The sequence below is a fragment of the Labeo rohita genome, chromosome 7 (assembly GCF_022985175.1).
Source record: "Labeo rohita strain BAU-BD-2019 chromosome 7, IGBB_LRoh.1.0, whole genome shotgun sequence".
In the NCBI taxonomy this organism is placed as follows: Eukaryota; Metazoa; Chordata; class Actinopteri; order Cypriniformes; family Cyprinidae; genus Labeo; species Labeo rohita.
Window position 1 is genome coordinate 6,906,019 of NC_066875.1, and position 19,638 is coordinate 6,925,656.

Sequence of the window (19,638 nt, forward strand, 5' to 3'; positions counted from 1 at the left end):
AATGAAGCTTTGTTTACATTTTAGATTTCATATTGTTTGCTCTGCAGCACACAAAAGGGGAGACATTCAGGTGGAGACATTAAGACTCATTATAGGTTTTCATTCTCGAATTACCTACTGTTTGTACCTATAAACCTGTAAAAAATGACTATTGCAGTTCCATGGTACCATGGTTCCAGAGCTGGTACTTTATATACAATAAAATCAAATGTTTCTTAAGCTCACCTGCAGTTATTTGATTAAAAATACAGTGAAAACAGTAATATTGTGAAATATTATTGCACTGTAAAAGAACTATTTGATTTTACTATATTTTAAAATGTAATTTATTCCTATGATGCAAATCTGAGTTTTCAGCCGTCCTTACTCCACTCTTAAATGATCCTTCAGAAATGATCCCTATATGCTGATTTTTTGCTCAGCTCTTGTTGCGTAACGTTTTGTAGAAACCATGATACATTTTTTTTCAGGACTCTTTTATGAATAAAGTTCAAATGAACAGCACTTATTTGAAATGGAAATCCTTTGTAGTATTAACTATTTCTAACTAAATATATTTTTAAGGTATTCATTTAAAACAAGAAAACAGATTATTTATTCCTGATAGTACTGTTTTTACTGTATTTTTGATTAAATAAATGCAGCCTTGGTAAGCATAAGGAACTTTGATTAAACAAAAAAAAAGAAAAAAACTTTATTACTCCAAACTCTTGAGTGTACCATGGTAAATAAGTGCCACATCTATGTAAATTTCCAAATACTATGGTGCTACCAAAAATAATAAACACAAGTAACAAGTAAAAAGTAATAACACCTAGCTCTTTTTGTTTTGTGTTGGTACTTTTTTTGATAGTTTTGTCTAGTACCTGCTACAACATCCAGCACACTGATCCAGCTGCACTGCTCCAGCGAAGATGTGAGAGAACTGGTGATGTTGCTCCTGCAGTAATGTGGCGTCTTTCTCCCAAAGTAACTCTCATCAACCTCTATCACCTGATCTGAGCCACAGTGCAGAATAGCGCTGTCCATACAGGACAGAGAGCGTCCCAATTCTACAAAAAAGGAAAAAAAAACAAAAACAACAACAACTATTTAGTGTCATTTTAAAACGATATATGACCCTTGTCTTAAGTAGCGCAGGTATATTTGTAGCAATAGCCATCAATACATTGTATGGGTCAAAATAATCTTTTTTTTCTTTTATGCCAAAAATCATTACAATATTAAGTAAAGATCATGTTCCATGAAGATATTTTGTAAATGTCCTACCGTAAATATATCAAAACTTAATTTTTGATTAGTAATATGCATTGCTAAGAACTACATTTGGACAACTTTAAAGGCGATTTTCTCAACATTTTGATTTTTTTGCACCCTCAGATTTCAGATTTTCAAATAGTTGTATCTCAGCCAAATATTGTCCTATCCTAACAAACCATACAACAATGGGAAGCTTATGATGTATGAATCTCAGTTTCAAAAATGTACCGTTATGACTGATTTTGTAGTCCAGGGTCATATAAATATCATGTTTTTTCATAGGGATGCCTTTAAACTGTTCAAATGAAATTTTTTAATTTGTACTTTTATTTCTTAGGCCTACAATGGAGATACCACAGATCTTTTCAACTGGAGTTACATGCCACTTTTTTCTGTAGAAAATGCATTTTTTTATTGGTGCAACTGAATACAGTTAGGCTTATTCATACATAACCAATGAGCATGCTACAATATTAAAATACCTATACATCATTATATAAAAATATTGTTGGAAAAGATACCATAAAACTCACCAAATTCACAAATGAAGTAGTATTCCTGACTACAGTTGCTTGTTGACTTCCAGTGAAATTCAGAGTCTGTGTTGATGTAGCTACAGCCAGTTTCCAGCATCGATTCATTGAGCCAGTTTGAGTAAATCACATCTGAACCATCCAGCCAGATCAAGCCACCTGAGGACATAAAAGTTAATGCTGGTAAAATTATTATTTACTTTTATTTATGTAATTTTTTTGTGAAATATGAAGCAGGCCTACTATCATATACAAATAAAAATTTAAGTCTGAATTTAAGATTCATGTATTTGATTTACATAAAAAATGTTCATTCATTTAGATTACAGTTTTAACATAAACTTAATGTGATGTTTATATGCCAATCATACACAACCAGTCAAAAGTTTTTGAACAGTTAGATCTTTAATGTTTTTTAAAGAAGATTTTTTTGCTCACCAAGCCTGCATTTATTTGAATCAAAGTGCAACAAAGGCTGTAAAATTTTGAAATAGTTTTACTATTTAAGATTACTATTGTAATATATTTTGAAATGCAATTTATTTCTGTGATTTTAAAGCTGAATTTTTAGCATCATTAACACTGCCAAAATATCTAAAATCGATCAAGAAGGATTTTCTAGACAAGCAAACATTATTGTCTTGTTTTCAGAAAAAAGACATCTAATTTAAGTGAGGTTTTGCTTAGAACAAGCAAAATAATCTGCCAATGGGGTAAGCAAAATAATCTTATTTCAAGATGAAAACAAGATAATTTTGCTTACCCCATTGGCAGATTATTTTGCTTGTCTCAAGCAAAAACTCACTTAATTTTGACTTGTTATTTCTGAAAACAAGACAATAATTTTCGCTTGTCTAGAAAATCCTACTTATAGAATTTTTAGATATTTTGGTTGGAAACAAGATTAAAAAAGTAAGAAAATCATTTTTTTTTTTTTTTTTTGCAGTGCAGTCACATGATCCTTCAGAAATCATTCTAATATTCCAATTTGCTGCTCAAAAATTTATTATTATTATTATTATTATTATTATTACGTTGAAAAAAACTATACTGACTCCAAACTTGTGAATTTGGTATAGTGTATAATGATACAAAAGCTGTTTATTTCAGATAAATACTGATCTTTGGATCTTTATGTTCATCAAAAAATTTAGAAAAAAATGTACTCAACTGTTTTAAATATTGATAATAATAATAATAATAATAATAATAATATTTTCTTGAACAGCAAATCAGCATATTAGAATGATTTCTGAAGGATCATGTGACACTGAATGATGATGCTGAAAATGTAGCTTTGATCACAAGAATAAATTATAATTTAAAATATATTCAAATAGAAAACAGTTATTTTAAATAGCAAAAATATTTTACAATGTTACTGTTTGTGCTGTACCTTGGATCATACTTAGGTCAACTTAAATGCAGTCTTGGTGAGCAGAAGAGACTTCTTTAAAAAACATTAAAAATCTAACTGTTCAAAAACTTTTGACTGGTAGTGTATGACTGACAGAAAAACATCACATTAAGTATATGTTAAAACTGCAGTCTAAATTAATGGAAATTTTATATGTAAATCAAATACATTAATCTTAAATTTAGACCAGAAACTTTTGGCTGGTAGTGTACTTCTGTCACACTAACCACATACCTTGTGTGTCCAGAGTGAGGTTGATGGAGGTAGATACCAGTCCTATCCACCAGTCCTGCTCCAGCTGTAGGTGTTTTTGTAGAAACTGCTGGATTTCTTCATTCTGGATGAAGGCCAGGTGCCCACCGTCCTGCTCACACCAAGCCTGAGCGCTGAGGAAACTGCGCTGCTGAGTCACAAACTCATAGCAGGAGCTTTTAAACGCCTGCTGATTTTCTGAGCAATAAAGACCATCACTAGCTACTTCACCACATGCTGAGATGATATTAATTACTATCAGAAATAGCAAAGGAAAGAGTCTGCCATCCATCTCTGGTCCTTGTACATAAAGCCTAGAAGAGGAATCCTGGTGATTTCCTCTATATAAAGGTTTTTGCGCCCTGCCAAAAATACTCCAGCTTGCTAAATGACAACTGAATCCTTCCTATTGATTGGCTCTCAAACAAAACCCAGTAATGCAATAGCCTAATGGATGCATATTGTGTTTGTACACAAACAAAGGCAATGTTCATTTAGATCAACCAGATAAGCCAGCCTTATCCCACAGTGACGCACAACGCACTGGCACGTACATTTGACAGATGTTCTAGAAGTTACTGTAGTTCCAGGTTAGAATTTCATTAACATTAACTTAATGGTTTTGCAAACAGAAATGAATTTAGATCCGATAAGAATTATACAGAATAATTTTGATATTCAGAACCCTGCTGTATTGTGTCAGAATAAAGTTCTTAAAAGAATTTTTTTCATTCTATTTTAGAATTATACAAGATCATTTTCATTAGATTACAAATTAAAATTAAATAAATATTCCTGTAAAACAATCCTTAATTTTACTATCTTATTTTCCATATATATTATTTATTTGATTTTATTTAAAGGCCTTTTTTATGGTTTTTAATGGTATTTAAAGGTTTTTATGTAAGAATTTTAATGTATTAATCTTTTTTTAAATTTTTTAGGCTATGTGTTTAACAGCTTACACATACACAAACATAAAACACGAGATCTTCCTCGACTTCCTAGGCTGTCTATGAAAGACTGTAGTGTTCTTCACATAAAATTGATTTTTACTTGAAAACTTCTAACGTTTTTGGAGGCAAAATCAAAAGGAAGTGACTTACACGCCCTTATGAGAGCTTCTGTTCCATACTATGACACGTGAAACCAATGCTTATGTTCAGAATAGAGCTTCTGTACATTAATGTCAACATGTCATGCAAAATAAACTATACATAGCCAGATCTATGTAGTCCAGTCTTAAATTTACTTTATAATCAAACTTTCATAACAGTGTAATTTTAATGATCTCATCTGTCGACATGATGCTAGTGAATTGCAGAGCTGGTGGTTGAAATAAGCTTTTCGCTATGATCAAATTCTTGCTTGATTACTTTTTCACTGCTCTCATTTTTGTTGTGTTTATTTTGTTATTAAGAGTGAAGTGCAAGCGTGCATTTTCACGTAAATGTAGTTTAAAGTATGTCGCTGCAAAGGTATTTCCAACTTTTTACTTGTAAACGATTAACAAAAAAGAACTTCGCCATGTTTACTGTACCTTATTTTGCCGACAGATTGTGCACGTGCGCGGCCATTTGTAAATTTTATGGCACTGGCTTCCGGTCTCATCAGCATCCAGCTTTTTTAACTGTAACGTACAAAACAGCTTGATAGCTAGCTTGATACTGCAAACTGGCATGTCTTACCATATTATTGTATATATATTATTACCATGTATTATTTTAATTATGAACACACTGGTTTGTTTTCTCTTGGTCCTTCTCTTCCCTGAGTGTTCTTCCAGCACATCTTCCAGGAGGAGGCAGTGGAGGAACATCTATTGCTAAACTGGAGAAAGACAGAGAAAATTAATAAATGGGCAGAACCAAATAAGCAGAATCTCTGCATTTTTTAAACACTTCATCTTCATGGAAAAAAAACTGTATAGGTCAAAGCTACCCTGTTGGTTTTGCCTGGACAGATTTTAAAGCCATACTCAAATTCATCTGAGAAGGGAATACTACAGATATTTCATAGTTTCAGATGTTTCATAAAGAAAATATGTAACTCCCTAAAATCCAAAACAAAGTTACTTTATGCACCACCTGGGGATTAAATGAGTATTTATTTATTTAACTGTTGCTTATAACTACAAATTTCAGAAATCATTACACTATATTTTTTTTAAAACAATGATTTACTTAGTGTAAGTGTTAGCAAAATATATTGAAATTTGGCGTGTATTTGATACATACACTATTTAAATTAATTTTCTCTTGACCAGAGACGTCACTAAACATTTTCTGAAAGCTTATTCTTTTATTAATCTTGACACTTCATGATTTGAACTTTTTTTTAATCAACCAATTATGTAACTTTTGTTATTGGATAATATTGTTATACGTTAATTTTGAATTTTTGATTTTTAAAAAAATATTTATATATAGTTTTTAAAAAAACAGTTATATTTGTTAATGGACAAGAGGATGCGTTTAGATGTTTATGTAAGTTGTGCGCAATGATAGATTTCAATGTTACGCGCATTCCTGTATTTGTTTGTTTTTAAATTGGTAATAACACGTTACGAACATTCTAAAGCGTTGTTGAAGTAATTGGATTAGAAGACATTACAAAGAAATAGAACGTTCGTGCGCGCAGTTTGACTAACAGCTTCACTTGTGTTTGGATTCTCTGAAGTGTGCGATTTCACAGTTTTCTCGTTTTGCGGTTACCGCCCGGTAGTGTTGGTGATGAATATGAGATGTCGGTGAAAAAAGCCAGCCGCTGATTGATTTCTATGACTGGAGCGGCAGCTCAGATCAACTGCGGTCAAGCCAGCCGTAGTTCAGAAAAACACGGTCAAGCCAGCCGCGATTGATTTTATTGTGCGCGCATATTACAGTGATTACGGTAGTTTCAGGACGCTTTTCATTTAGACGCCCAGGACTGAGAGATAATACAAAATGCTCGTGAATTTTTACTTGCTTATTTATTTGCATTTCTGCTTTAATATCCGTGTTATTTATTGGTGACTTTGACGGTTGTCTGTTACAATATTTTTCTTAAATATTCACCTTTCAAATAATTGTTTAATGTAGATGAGTTACAGCAGAATTCGTAGAAAACAGACAAAATAACGTATTTAGTCTTTCTAAATACCAGAATTGATTTTTAATTTGTTTTACTGTTCAAAAGTAACAGTTATTCTTCAATGAATGTTTTCTATAATGAGGTTTGACGTCTGCTTTGAAAGAAAGGGCAAATAAAAAAAATGTTCACAATGGAAAAAAAAAGTTAAATAAAATGCATTTATTTCATTTCAGAGACCTATGAAAAAATAAATTCTAGTAAGTATGAAACGCCATGGTCAGTTTTTATCCCATATAATGTGCACACATTATATGAATTATATTACTGCACTTTAGAGGGGTATAAAGACCCCATTTCTAATAAGTAGGAAAAAACAACCATCAGCTCTTATTCAGGATGTCCCATACTATACGCACACCTCATATGAAACTATTTTACTGTATCATTTTTGAGATATGCGACATTATTACACTTTAGAGGGGTATAAAGACCCCATTTCTAATAAGTAGAAAAAAACAACCATCAGCTCTTATTCAGGATGTCCCATACTATACGCACACCTCATATGAAACTATTTTACTGTATCATTTTTGAGATATGCGACATTATTACACTTTAGAGGGGTATAAAGACCCCATTTCTAATAAGTAGAAAAAAACAATAATCAGTTCTTATTCAGGATGTCCCATACTATATGCACACCTCATATGAAACTATTTTACTGTATCATTTTTGAGATATGGGACATTATTACATTTAAAGGGGTATAAAGACCCCATTTCTAATAAGTAGAAAAAAACAATGATCAATTCTTATTCAGGACGTCCCATACTATACACACACCTCATATGAAACTATTTTACTGTATCATTTTTGAGATATGGGACATTATTACATTTAAAGGGGTATAAAGACCCCATTTCTAATAAGTAGAAAAAAACAATGATCAATTCTTATTCAGGACGTCCCATACTATATGCACACCACATATGAAACTATTTTACTGCAGCATTTATGATATATTGGACATTATTACACTTTAGAGGGGTATAAAGACCCCATTTCTAATAAGTAGAAAAAAACAATGATCAATTCTTATTCAGGACGTCCCATACTATACGCACACCTCATATGAAACTATTTTACTGTATCATTTTTGAGATATGGGGAATTATTACATTATAAAGGGGTATAAAGAACCCATTTCTAATAAGTAGAAAAAAACAACCACCAGTTGTTATTCAGGATGTCCCATACTATATGCACACCACATATGAAACTATTTTACTGTATCATTTTTGAGATATGGGACATTATTACATTTAAAGGGGTATAAAGACCCCATTTCTAATAAGTAGAAAAAAACAATGATCAGTTCTTATTCAGGACGTCCCATACTATATGCACACCACATATGAAACTATTTTACTGTATCATTTTTGAGATATGGGGAATTATTACATTATAAAGGGGTATAAAGACCCCATTTCTAATAAGTAGAAAAAAACAATGATCAATTCTTATTCAGCACGTCCCATACTATATACACACCTCATATGAAACTATTTTACTGCAGCATTTATGATATATTGGACATTATTACACTTTAGAGGGGTATAAAGACCCCATTTCTAATAAGTAGAAAAAAACAATGATCAATTCTTATTCAGGATGTCCCATACTATATGCACACCACATATGAAACTATTTTACTGTATCATTTTTGAGATATGGGGAATTATTACATTATAAAGGGGTATAAAGACCCCATTTCTAATAAGTAGAAAAAAACAATGATCAATTCTTATTCAGCACGTCCCATACTATACACACACCACATATGAAACTATTTTACTGTATCATTTTTGAGATATGGGACATTATTACATTTAAAGGGGTATAAAGACCCCATTTCTAATAAGTAGAAAAAAACAATGATCAGTTCTTATTCAGGACGTCCCATACTATATGCACACCACATATGAAACTATTTTACTGTATCATTTTTGAGATATGGGGAATTATTACATTATAAAGGGGTATAAAGACCCCATTTCTAATAAGTAGAAAAAAACAATGATCAATTCTTATTCAGCACGTCCCATACTATATACACACCTCATATGAAACTATTTTACTGCAGCATTTATGATATATTGGACATTATTACACTTTAGAGGGGTATAAAGACCCCATTTCTAATAAGTAGAAAAAAAATGATGATCAATTCTTATTCAGGATGTCCCATACTATATGCACACCACATATGAAACTATTTTACTGTATCATTTTTGAGATATGGGGAATTATTACATTATAAAGGGGTATAAAGACCCCATTTCTAATAAGTAGAAAAAAACAATGATCAATTCTTATTCAGCACGTCCCATACTATACACACACCACATATGAAACTATTTTACTGTATCATTTTTGAGATATGGGACATTATTACATTTAAAGGGGTATAAAGACCCCATTTCTAATAAGTAGAAAAAAACAATGATCAGTTCTTATTCAGGACGTCCCATACTATATGCACACCACATATGAAACTATTTTACTGTATCATTTTTGAGATATGGGGAATTATTACATTATAAAGGGGTATAAAGACCCCATTTCTAATAAGTAGAAAAAAACAATGATCAATTCTTATTCAGCACGTCCCATACTATATACACACCTCATATGAAACTATTTTACTGCAGCATTTATGATATATTGGGCATTATTACACTTTAGAGGGGTATAAAGACCCCATTTCTAATAAGTAGAAAAAAACAATGATCAATTTTTATTCAGGACGTCCCATACTATATGCACACCACATATGAAACTATTTTACTGTATCATTTTTGAGATATGGGGAATTATTACATTATAAAGGGGTATAAAGACCCCATTTCTAATAAGTAGAAAAAAACAATGATCAATTCTTATTCAGGATGTCCCATACTATATGCACACCACATATGAAACTATTTTACTGTATCATTTTTGAGATATGGGACATTATTACATTTAAAGGGGTATAAAGACCCCATTTCTAATAAGTAGAAAAAAACAATGATCAGTTCTTATTCAGGACGTCCCATACTATATGCACACCACATATGAAACTATTTTACTGTATCATTTTTGAGATATGGGGAATTATTACATTATAAAGGGGTATAAAGACCCCATTTCTAATAAGTAGAAAAAAACAATGATCAATTCTTATTCAGCACGTCCCATACTATACACACACCTCATATGAAACTATTTTACTGCAGCATTTATGATATATTGGACATTATTACACTTTAGAGGGGTATAAAGACCCCATTTCTAATAAGTAGAAAAAAACAATGATCAATTCTTATTCAGGATGTCCCATACTATATGCACACCACATATGAAACTATTTTACTGTATCATTTTTGAGATATGGGGAATTATTACATTATAAAGGGGTATAAAGACCCCATTTCTAATAAGTAGAAAAAAACAATGATCAATTCTTATTCAGGACGTCCCATACTATATACACACCACATATGAAACTATTTTACTGTATCATTTTTGAGATATGGGACATTATTACACTTTAGAGGGGTATAAAGACCCCATTTCTAATAAGTAGAAAAAAACAATAAGTAGAAAAAAACAATGATCAGTTCTTATTCAGGACGTCCCATACTATATGCACACCACATATGAAACTATTTTACTGTATCATTTTTGAGATATGGGGAATTATTACATTATAAAGGGGTATAAAGACCCCATTTCTAATAAGTAGAAAAAAACAATGATCAATTCTTATTCAGCACATCCCATACTATACACACACCACATATGAAACTATTTTACTGTATCATTTTTGAGATATGGGGAATTATTACATTATAAAGGGGTATAAAGACCCCATTTCTAATAAGTAGAAAAAAACAATGATCAATTCTTATTCAGGACGTCCCATACTATATACACACCTCATATGAAACTATTTTACTGCAGCATTTATGATATATTGGACATTATTACACTTTAGAGGGGTATAAAGACCCCATTTCTAATAAGTAGAAAAAAACAATGATCAATTCTTATTCAGCACGTCCCATACTATATACACACCTCATATGAAACTATTTTACTGCAGCATTTATGATATATTGGACATTATTACACTTTAGAGGGGTATAAAGACCCCATTTCTAATAAGTAGAAAAAAACAATGATCAATTCTTATTCAGCACGTCCCATACTATATACACACCTCATATGAAACTATTTTACTGCAGCATTTATGATATATTGGACATTATTACACTTTAGAGGGGTATAAAGACCCCATTTCTAATAAGTAGAAAAAAACAATGATCAATTCTTATTCAGCACGTCCCATACTATATACACACCTCATATGAAACTATTTTACTGCAGCATTTATGATATATTGGACATTATTACACTTTAGAGGGGTATAAAGACCCCATTTCTAATAAGTAGAAAAAAACAATGATCAGTTCTTATTCAGCACGTCCCATACTTATGTAACGGAGAGCGAAAGACGAGAGGTGAGCGGATGCATCTGCGAGCTTTTATTAAAAGGACGAGAAAAAAACATGGTCGTACAGGCAGGGTCAAACGGTAACAAACAGGTATATCACAGGCAAGACGTAGAGAATAATCCAATAAACGAGCAAGAGTCCAATAGGCAGGCGGCGAGACAGCCGAGACGAGATGGCCAGGCGAGGGAACTAAACACAGGGAACTAGGAACTCGGGAACTAGGGAATTCGGGAACTAGGGAACTAGGGAACAAGGAAACTAGGGAACGCGAACGATAATAATAACACAACAATACTCCGTGGCTTGCGAGGGGAAAGACCGGGGCTTTAATAGCACTGCTGATTGGTCACGGGTGCTGACACAATCAGCGCGATGAATACTGGGAGATGTAGTCCGGCGTGTAATGCAACTGTCAGTGTGTGAAGATAGGGTGAGAGTGACATCTGGTGGTGAGCGGACCACGGAACACTGACCAGATTCGTAACAACTTAAACCTCATATCAAACCATTTTACTGCAGTGTTTTGGACATAGGGGACATTATTACACTTTAAATGCCTATAAAGACCCCTTTTCTAATAAGTAGAAAAAAACAATGATCAGTTGTTATTCAGGACGTCCCATACTATACGCACGCCACATATGAAACTATTTTACTGCAGAATTTTTGAGATATGGGGCATTATTACACTTTAGAGGGGTATAAGGGGTAATAATGTCACATATCTATAAAACGCTGCAGTGAAATAGTTTGAGATAATGTGTGCATATAGTGTGGGATGTCCCCTATAAGAATTGGCCATTATATTTTTCAGCTTATTAGAAATTAGGTCTCTATAGGGCTCTGAAGTGTAATAATGTCCCATATCTCCAAAACGCTGCAGTAAAATGGTTTGATATAAGTTGTGGATATAGTGTGAGACGTCCCCTATGAGAATTGACCATTGTTTTTTTTTTCTACTTATTAGAAATGGGGTCTTTATACCCCTCTAAAGTGTAATAATGTCCCATATCTCAAAAAGTGCTGCAGTAAAATAGTTTCATATGTGGTGTGCATATAGTATGGGACGTGCTGAATAAGAACTGATCATTGTTTTTTTCTACTTATTAGAAATGGGGTCTTTATACCCCTCTAAAGTGCAATAATGTCCCATATCTCAAAAATGCTGCAGTAAAATAGTTTCATATGTGGTGTGTGTATAGTATGGGACATCCTGAATAAGAACTGGTGGTTGTTTTTTTTCTACTTATTAGAAATGGGGTTTTTATACCGCCCTAAAATGTAATAATGCCGCATATCTCAAAAATGCTGCAGTAAAATAGTTTCATATGAGGTGTGCGTATAGTATGGGACGTCCTGAATAAGAACTGATCATAGTTTTTTTTCTACTTATTAGAAATGGGGTCTTTATACCCCTTCAAAATGTAATAATTCCCCATAGCTCAAAAATGATACAGTAAAATAGTTTCATATGAGGTGTGCATATAGTATGGGACGTCCTGAATAAGAATTGATCATTGTTTTTTTCTACTTATTAGAAATGGGGTCTTTATACCCCTTTAAAATGTAATAATGCCCCACATATCAAAAATGCTGCAGTAAAATAGTTTCATATGTGGTGTGCATATAGTATGGGATGTTCTGAATAACAACTGATCATTGTTTTTTTCTATTTATTAGAAAAGGGGTCTTTATAGGCCTTTAAAGTGTAATAATGCCCCGTATGTCCAAAACACTGCATTAAAATGGTTTGATATGAGGTGTAAGTATAGTATGGGACGTCCTGAATAAGAATTGATCATTGTTTTTTTCTACTTATTAGAAATGGGGTCTTTATACCCCTTTAAATGTAATAATGTCCCATATCTCAAAAATGATACAGTAAAATAGTTTCATATGTGGTGTGTGTATAGTATGGGACGTGCTGAATAAGAATTGATCATTGTTTTTTTCTACTTATTAGAAATGGGGTCTTTATACCCCTTTATAATGTAATAATTCCCCATATCTCAAAAATGATACAGTAAAATAGTTTCATATGTGGTGTGCATATAGTATGGGACGTCCTGAATAAGAATTGATCATTGTTTTTTTCTACTTATTAGAAATGGGGTCTTTATACCCCTCTTAAGTTTAATAATGTCCCATTTCTCAAAAATGCTGCAGTAAAATAGTTTCATATGAGGTGTGCATATAGTATGGGACATCCTGAATAAGAACTGATCATTGTTTTTTTCTACTTATTAGAAATGGGGTATTTATACCCCTCTAAAGTGTAATAATGTCCAATATATCATAAATGCTGCAGTAAAATAGTTTCATATGAGGTGTGTATATAGTATGGGACGTCCTGAATAAGAACTGGTGGTTGTTTTTTTCTACTTATTAGAAATGGGGTCTTTATACCCCTCTTAAGTGTAATAATGTCCCATTTCTCAAAAATGCTGCAGTAAAATAGTTTCATATGAGGTGTGCGTATAGTATGGGACGTCCTGAATAAGAACTGGTGGTTGTTTTTTTCTACTTATTAGAAATGAGGTCTTTATACCCCTCTAAAGTGTAATAATGTCCCATATCTCAAAAATGCTGCAGTAAAATAGTTTCATATGAGGTGTGCATATAGTATGGGACATCCTGAATAAGAACTGATCATTGTTTTTTTCTACTTATTAGAAATGGGGTATTTATACCCCTCTAAATTGTAATAATGTCCAACATATCATAAATGCTGCAGTAAAATAGTTTCATATGAGGTGTGTATATAGTATGGGACGTCCTGAATAAGAACTGGTGGTTGTTTTTTTCTACTTATTAGAAATGGGGTCTTTATAGGCCTATAAAGTGTAATAATGTCCAATATATCAAAAATGCTGCAGTAAAATAGTTTCATATGAGGTGTGCATATAGTATGGGACGTCCTGAATAAGAACTGGTGGTTGTTTTTGTCTATTTATTAGAAATGGGGTCTTTATACCCCTCTAAAGTGTAATAATGTCCAATATATAAAAAATGCTGCAGTAAAATAGTTTCATATGAGGTGTGCATATAGTATGGGACGTCCTGAATAAGAACTGGTGGTAGTTTTTTTCTACTTATTAGAAATGGGGTCTTTATACCCCTCTAAAGTGTAATAATGTCCAATATATCAAAAATGCTGCAGTAAAATAGTTTCATATGAGGTGTGCATATAGTATGGGACATCCTGAATAAGAATTGATCATTGTTTTTTTCTACTTATTAGAAATGGGGTCTTTATACCCCTTTAAAGTGTAATAATTCCCCATATCTAAAAAAATGATACAGTAAAATAGTTTCATATGAGGTGTGCGTATAGTATGGGACGTCCTGAATAAGAACTGATCATTGTTTTTTTCTACTTATTAGAAATGGGGTCTTTATACCCCTTTAAAGTGTAATAATTCCCCATATCTAAAAAAATGATACAGTAAAATAGTTTCATATGTGGTGTGCATATAGTATGGGACGTCCTGAATAAGAACTGATCATTGTTTTTTTCTACTTATTAGAAATGGGGTCTTTATACCCCTTTAAAGTGTAATAATTCCCCATATCTAAAAAAATGATACAGTAAAATAGTTTCATATGTGGTGTGCATATAGTATGGGACGTCCTGAATAAGAACTGGTGGTTGTTCCTTTCTACTTATTAGAAATGGGGTCTTTATACCCCTCTAAAGTGTAATAATGTCCAATATATTAAAAATGCTGCAGTAAAATAGTTTCAAATGAGGTGTGCATATAGTATGGGACGTCCTGAATAAGAATTGATCATTGTTTTTTTCTACTTATTAGAAATGGGGTCTTTATACCCCTTTATAATGTAATAATTCCCCATATCTCAAAAATGATACAGTAAAATAGTTTCATATGAGGTGTGCTTATAGTATGGGACATCCTGAATAAGAACTGATCATTGTTTTTTTCTACTTATTAGAAATGGGGTCTTTATATCCCTCTAAAGTGTAATAATGTCCAATATCTCAAAAATGATACAGTAAAATACTTTTATATATGGTGTGCATATAGTATGGGAAATCCTGAATAAGACCTGGTGGTTGTTTTTTCCTACTTATTAGAAATGGGGTCTTTAACTTTTTTTTTTCCATTGTGAACATTTTTTTATTTGCCCTTTCTTTCAAAGCAGACGTCAAACCTCATTATAGAAAACATTCATTGAAGAATAACTGTTATAGTAAAACAAATTAAACAGTAAAACAAATTAAAAATCAATTCTGGTATTTAGAAAGACTAAATACGTTATTTTGTCTGTTTTCTACGAATTCTGCTGTAACTCATCTACATAAAACAATTATTTGAAAGGTGAATATTTAAGAAAAATATTGTAACAGACAACCGTCGAAGTCACCAATAAATAACACGGATATTAAAGCAGAAATGCAAATAAATAAGCAAGTAAAATTCACGAGCATTTTGTATTATCTCTCAGTCCTGGGCGTCTAAATGAAAAGCGCTCTGCAAGCGCCTTCTCTCTGTGTTGGTCCTGAAACTACCGTAATCACTGTAATATGCGCGCACGCTAAAATCAATCGCGGCTGGCTTGACCGTGTTTTTCTGAACCGCGGCTGGCTTGACCGCAGTTCAGAACAGACTACTGCACCGTTATATGAGAGACGAGCAGAAGGTAAATCCAATGACAATTTGAGAATGTGTAGGCCTAACTGTTTCTCATTAAGTCTACATATTTTTCGTATGAGTATCCATTTATGGAATAAATAAAATAAATGTTTCAGTTCCACCCCATATGAAATGGCAAAGCTCATGATCAGATTTTTATTCCAGGACATGTCATAAACAGATGAAAAATGGTAGGAATATGAGTACGTAGTGTTTAAATACTGATATTGATACTGAAATATCATTTCGTTTGTTATTCCCCTCTTTAGATCAAATCTCTCTGGAGTCCATTGACTGGTCTCTTGAGGATCATGATCTTCAGGAACCTCCTTTCAGTAGTAGTCTTGAAGTCCTTCCTCCTGAAGACCAGCAGGCTCAAAGCCCTCCAGCTCCAACTTACAAACGGAAACGCTTGGAAAGTGACCTTGAGGTATTGTCATTTTCCTCTATTATTATTCAACTGGTAAATTAATTTGTTTCACTATATCTATTGCAAGTCATCTTAGTCTATATTACTCTTATGTGCACTTTGCAGTCCAATCTTTTTTATGTGTAATGTTTATAGACTCTAACCCTGATTTGTGTGTGTGTGTTTTTTTATTAGCCTGTTGGTGAGAGAAGTGATGGTCAGGAGAGACAGAAGAGGAGAAAGAGTAGCTTTGAGAAGCTGCCTTCTCTTCATTTGTCTGACCAGAGCAGCAGTTCAGGTCAGGGTCAGAAAGGGGAGGACCAGACTGCTGCAGCCATTGGTGAGTCCAACAACCATTTGACAATATGCACCTGTTTTCTGTTTACTAGAGCTTTGTGTATCAGAAACTCTAGGAGTATCCATTAGAAACCTTATTTATAAATTACATGTTTACAAGGATGACGTGTCATTCATCACAGTATGTGAAATATCCACAATATTATATACTTAATCAAAATTCAACTGAAGTTTGATCAATACCATAATCAGATTTTTATTCTTGGACATGTCATATGTCTTTAAACACAGATGAATCTTTTATCATTGGCCGGAAGAGAAAACAAAGTTTTCTCAGTACACCACCAACATCCAGCATCAATGTGGCTGAGAACCATCTGCCCATTGGTGCTGAGGAAGAACCTGACCTGCCAATGATAAAGAAAAGGAGGACGGAGAGTTTGGAGAAGCTGCTGTCTCTTAAATCCATTAAATGGAGCAGCTCAGACCAGGGGACAATTTACGAGAGACAAGCTAAAGGTAAACCAAATTACCAACTAGAAAGTGTAAAAGTTTTTTGTTTACTAAAGCTCTGGACATCGATACATCCACATAAGTTTTAGCTAGATATGAGTATCTATTAATGTAAATCTCTGTCAGTTGTCATAAAACATCCTTTTGTTTGTTATTCTCCTCTTTAGATCATGTCTCTCTGCAGTCCATTCCCTGGTCTGTAGAGGATCTAGAATCTCTATCCAGTGATCCTGAAGACCATCCTCCTGCAGATCAGCAGGTTCAAAGCCCTCCAGCTTCAACCCGCCACAGTCCAGTCAGTCCAGCTTCAGCTCGCAACAGCAGAGTGGACTTGACAACTGAGGGTAAGTTTACTGCCACAAACATTACACACAGTACTGTCAATGTTTGACACTTCATGTCATCTATAATTATCAATATTTTAACAGATGATATTCTGAGCCGATATGAAATCGGCAAAATGCTTGGTGAGGGAGGAAACGGCTGCGTCTATGAAGGAAAACGCTTGGAGGATGGCCTTGAGGTATTGTCATTTTTGTTTTGTCTCACTATGTCCATTTCAAGTCATCTCTGTGTATATTATGTCCCTTATTTAGTGCACTTTCCATGTTGTAAATGCAATAAATACTTTGTTTTGTCATTCAGGTGGCAGTGAAATTTGCCAGCAAGTCAAGCACCATGAAATACATCAGTGTTGTAAGTAGTCTACACTCACTGTGCAAACATACTGACAACAATTTGTCCAAGATTTGTTTGGGAAAGCAGCTCCATCGAACAATGATCTTTCTTCTAGCCTGGTCATCCCGCACCCATTCCGTTGGAGATCGGCCTTTTACTCCTTGTTAATATGGAGTCCAAAGTTCCAGAGATCATTCAGCTGCTGGACTGGCAGGACCAGCCTGAACGTTACATCATGGTCCTGGAACGTCCCTCACCTTGCAAAGATCTGTGGGATTATGCATTGTTTCAAGGAGGCTTCCTCAGCGAGGACACGGCACGAGTTATAATGGCGCAGGCAACAAAGGCCGCTTACATGTGCTGTCAGCGAGGAGTATTTCATAGGGACATTAAGCTGGAGAACCTGCTGATCAACACAGAAACACTTAAGGTCAAACTCATTGACTTTGGGTGTGGGGATCTCCTGCAAGACTCCAGCTATAAACAATTTTGTGGTATCTATTATGCATCACACCTCTAGTTTGGGACTTCATGTGGTATCCTTCAAATTGGTATCCTGTAAACCATATCTCACTTTTGACACCAGATATTTTTTTACAGTGTAAATATGTTGTAGTAGTTCAGGCTTACTCATCAGAAAAAATCTCTTTCCTTCAGGCACACTTGACTACTGCCCACCTGAGTACTTTGTAAACCACAAGTACCATGGGAAACCAACTACTGTGTGGTCTCTGGGAATACTTTTGTTCTTGATGGTGTGCGGAGGTTTCCCAGAACCCAAAGACACGGAGTTGATTGATTGCGGCATTTGGTTTAAGGATGAGTTGTCTGACGGTAAGATTTCATTCATCGCAACAAAGAAAACCAACTGTATTTGAAATCATATAAAATAAGGAAACAAGGAGGGAAAAGTAACACCTGAGGCCAAGTGGCTTTATAAAAGTTAAATATGAAGAAAGCAAGGTAATAATCTAAAGGTAATAATCTGAATTTCTCATCTCTTCCTCTCCTCCAGAATGCTGCCACTTGATTCGGTCCCTGCTAAATGAAAACCCAAGCAAGCGGATGGATTTGGAGGAAATCCTTTTACATGATTGGTTTATGGTAATTTTAGCAATAATGTTTTTTGTGTATTTGCATTTTTTTCTAATTATAATATATGTAGACAATAACCCTGATTTCTGTATTCTTTCATTTTTTGTTCCAGGTCACCAAACAGCCACGCAGGTTCCTCCATTGGCCGTCAGAAAAACAGAGTTTTCGGTCTCGGCGGCTCCGTCCATCAGTTTAGCACCTGCCATCTGCGTGGTCTCTCAATGTCTTGGTATCTTATGAAGTTGCCAAGCCCTTGGCTTGAGGCAGTAATATTTGTGTCGGGCAGTATTGCTTGTATATGTGGTGACCATATATGAAAAACCAATGTAAATAGTATTTTAAAAATTGTATAAATTTTAATTATTATTATTGTTGTTGTTAACAAATGACTTGTTGCTGTTGTTGTTATAAAATTATCATTATAAAAAAAATAAATATATATAAAAAAACTTTTTTGGCTGATTTTTTTTACTTACTTTCCACCAAAAATGGTGTCTGTTCTGGTGCCTGGTTGTCAGCTTTCTGTGAGTCTGTCACAAATAGCAACATGGCAACTTGGTGATGGTCTAATATTAGTCTTCCATTTCCAGTTGCAACGGCTATTTGCCATCGTCTTTGTTCAAATGAAATATAGTCCGAAAATACATAAAATCTTGTATGAGTGTCATGATAATGCTAATATTAGAACATTCAAAGAGGAAAATGTAACCAAGTAAAAGTTTACAGGCCTAAACAGGGAGTGAAATTGGAATGTTCATGGATAGACTGTATTAATTGATGAAAGTAACATTTTGTAAAGATCCAGAGCTTTTTAAAAATGCATTTATAACAATTTAGTTGCATATTAAAAATACTAATGTCAATATATGTAATATACCATTTTTGATGTATAGGATTT

General features: G+C 33.6%; 2 protein-coding genes and 1 long non-coding RNA gene across 3 annotated transcripts in view; 2 read left to right on the forward strand and 1 right to left on the reverse strand.

Moving 5' to 3' along the window:
• Positions 1-3,754, reverse strand: part of pkd1l2b (polycystic kidney disease 1 like 2b) — a 37,418-nt gene extending 33,664 nt beyond the window's left edge. The window contains exons 1-3 of the mRNA XM_051114469.1: positions 3,445-3,754; positions 1,794-1,952; positions 867-1,052 (exon numbers count right to left, since the gene is read on the reverse strand). Of these exons, the coding sequence (XP_050970426.1) occupies positions 867-1,052; positions 1,794-1,952; positions 3,445-3,754 (655 nt within the window). The remainder of the gene's footprint in view (positions 1-866; positions 1,053-1,793; positions 1,953-3,444) is intronic.
• Positions 3,755-13,402: 9,648 nt separating this feature from the next.
• Positions 13,403-14,504, forward strand: LOC127168012 (uncharacterized). Its single transcript, XR_007828054.1, has 3 exons — positions 13,403-13,489; positions 13,632-13,704; positions 14,416-14,504. It is a non-coding gene; the product is annotated as an uncharacterized LOC127168012 (long non-coding RNA).
• Positions 14,505-15,574: 1,070 nt separating this feature from the next.
• Positions 15,575-18,936, forward strand: LOC127168504 (serine/threonine-protein kinase pim-2-like). Its single transcript, XM_051115427.1, has 10 exons — positions 15,575-15,755; positions 16,018-16,178; positions 16,353-16,497; positions 16,746-16,973; positions 17,396-17,490; positions 17,613-17,663; positions 17,761-18,139; positions 18,303-18,479; positions 18,661-18,749; positions 18,853-18,936. The coding sequence occupies exons 1-10, from the start codon at positions 15,575-15,577 to the stop codon at positions 18,934-18,936; spliced, it is 1,590 nt and encodes a 529-aa protein (XP_050971384.1).
• The last annotated feature ends 702 nt before the right edge of the window (positions 18,937-19,638 follow it).

Excerpts from the sequence above, each read along its gene's own strand:
- LOC127168504 (XM_051115427.1), top strand. The coding sequence starts at position 15,575 with ATGAAAAGCGCTCTGCAAGCGCCTTCTCTCTGTGTTGGTCCTGAAACT. Across the intron at positions 17,491-17,612 it reads GCTTGGAGGATGGCCTTGAG|GTGGCAGTGAAATTTGCCAG; the intron begins GTATTGTCATTT and ends TTTGTCATTCAG. Across the intron at positions 18,480-18,660 it reads TAAGGATGAGTTGTCTGACG|AATGCTGCCACTTGATTCGG; the intron begins GTAAGATTTCAT and ends CCTCTCCTCCAG.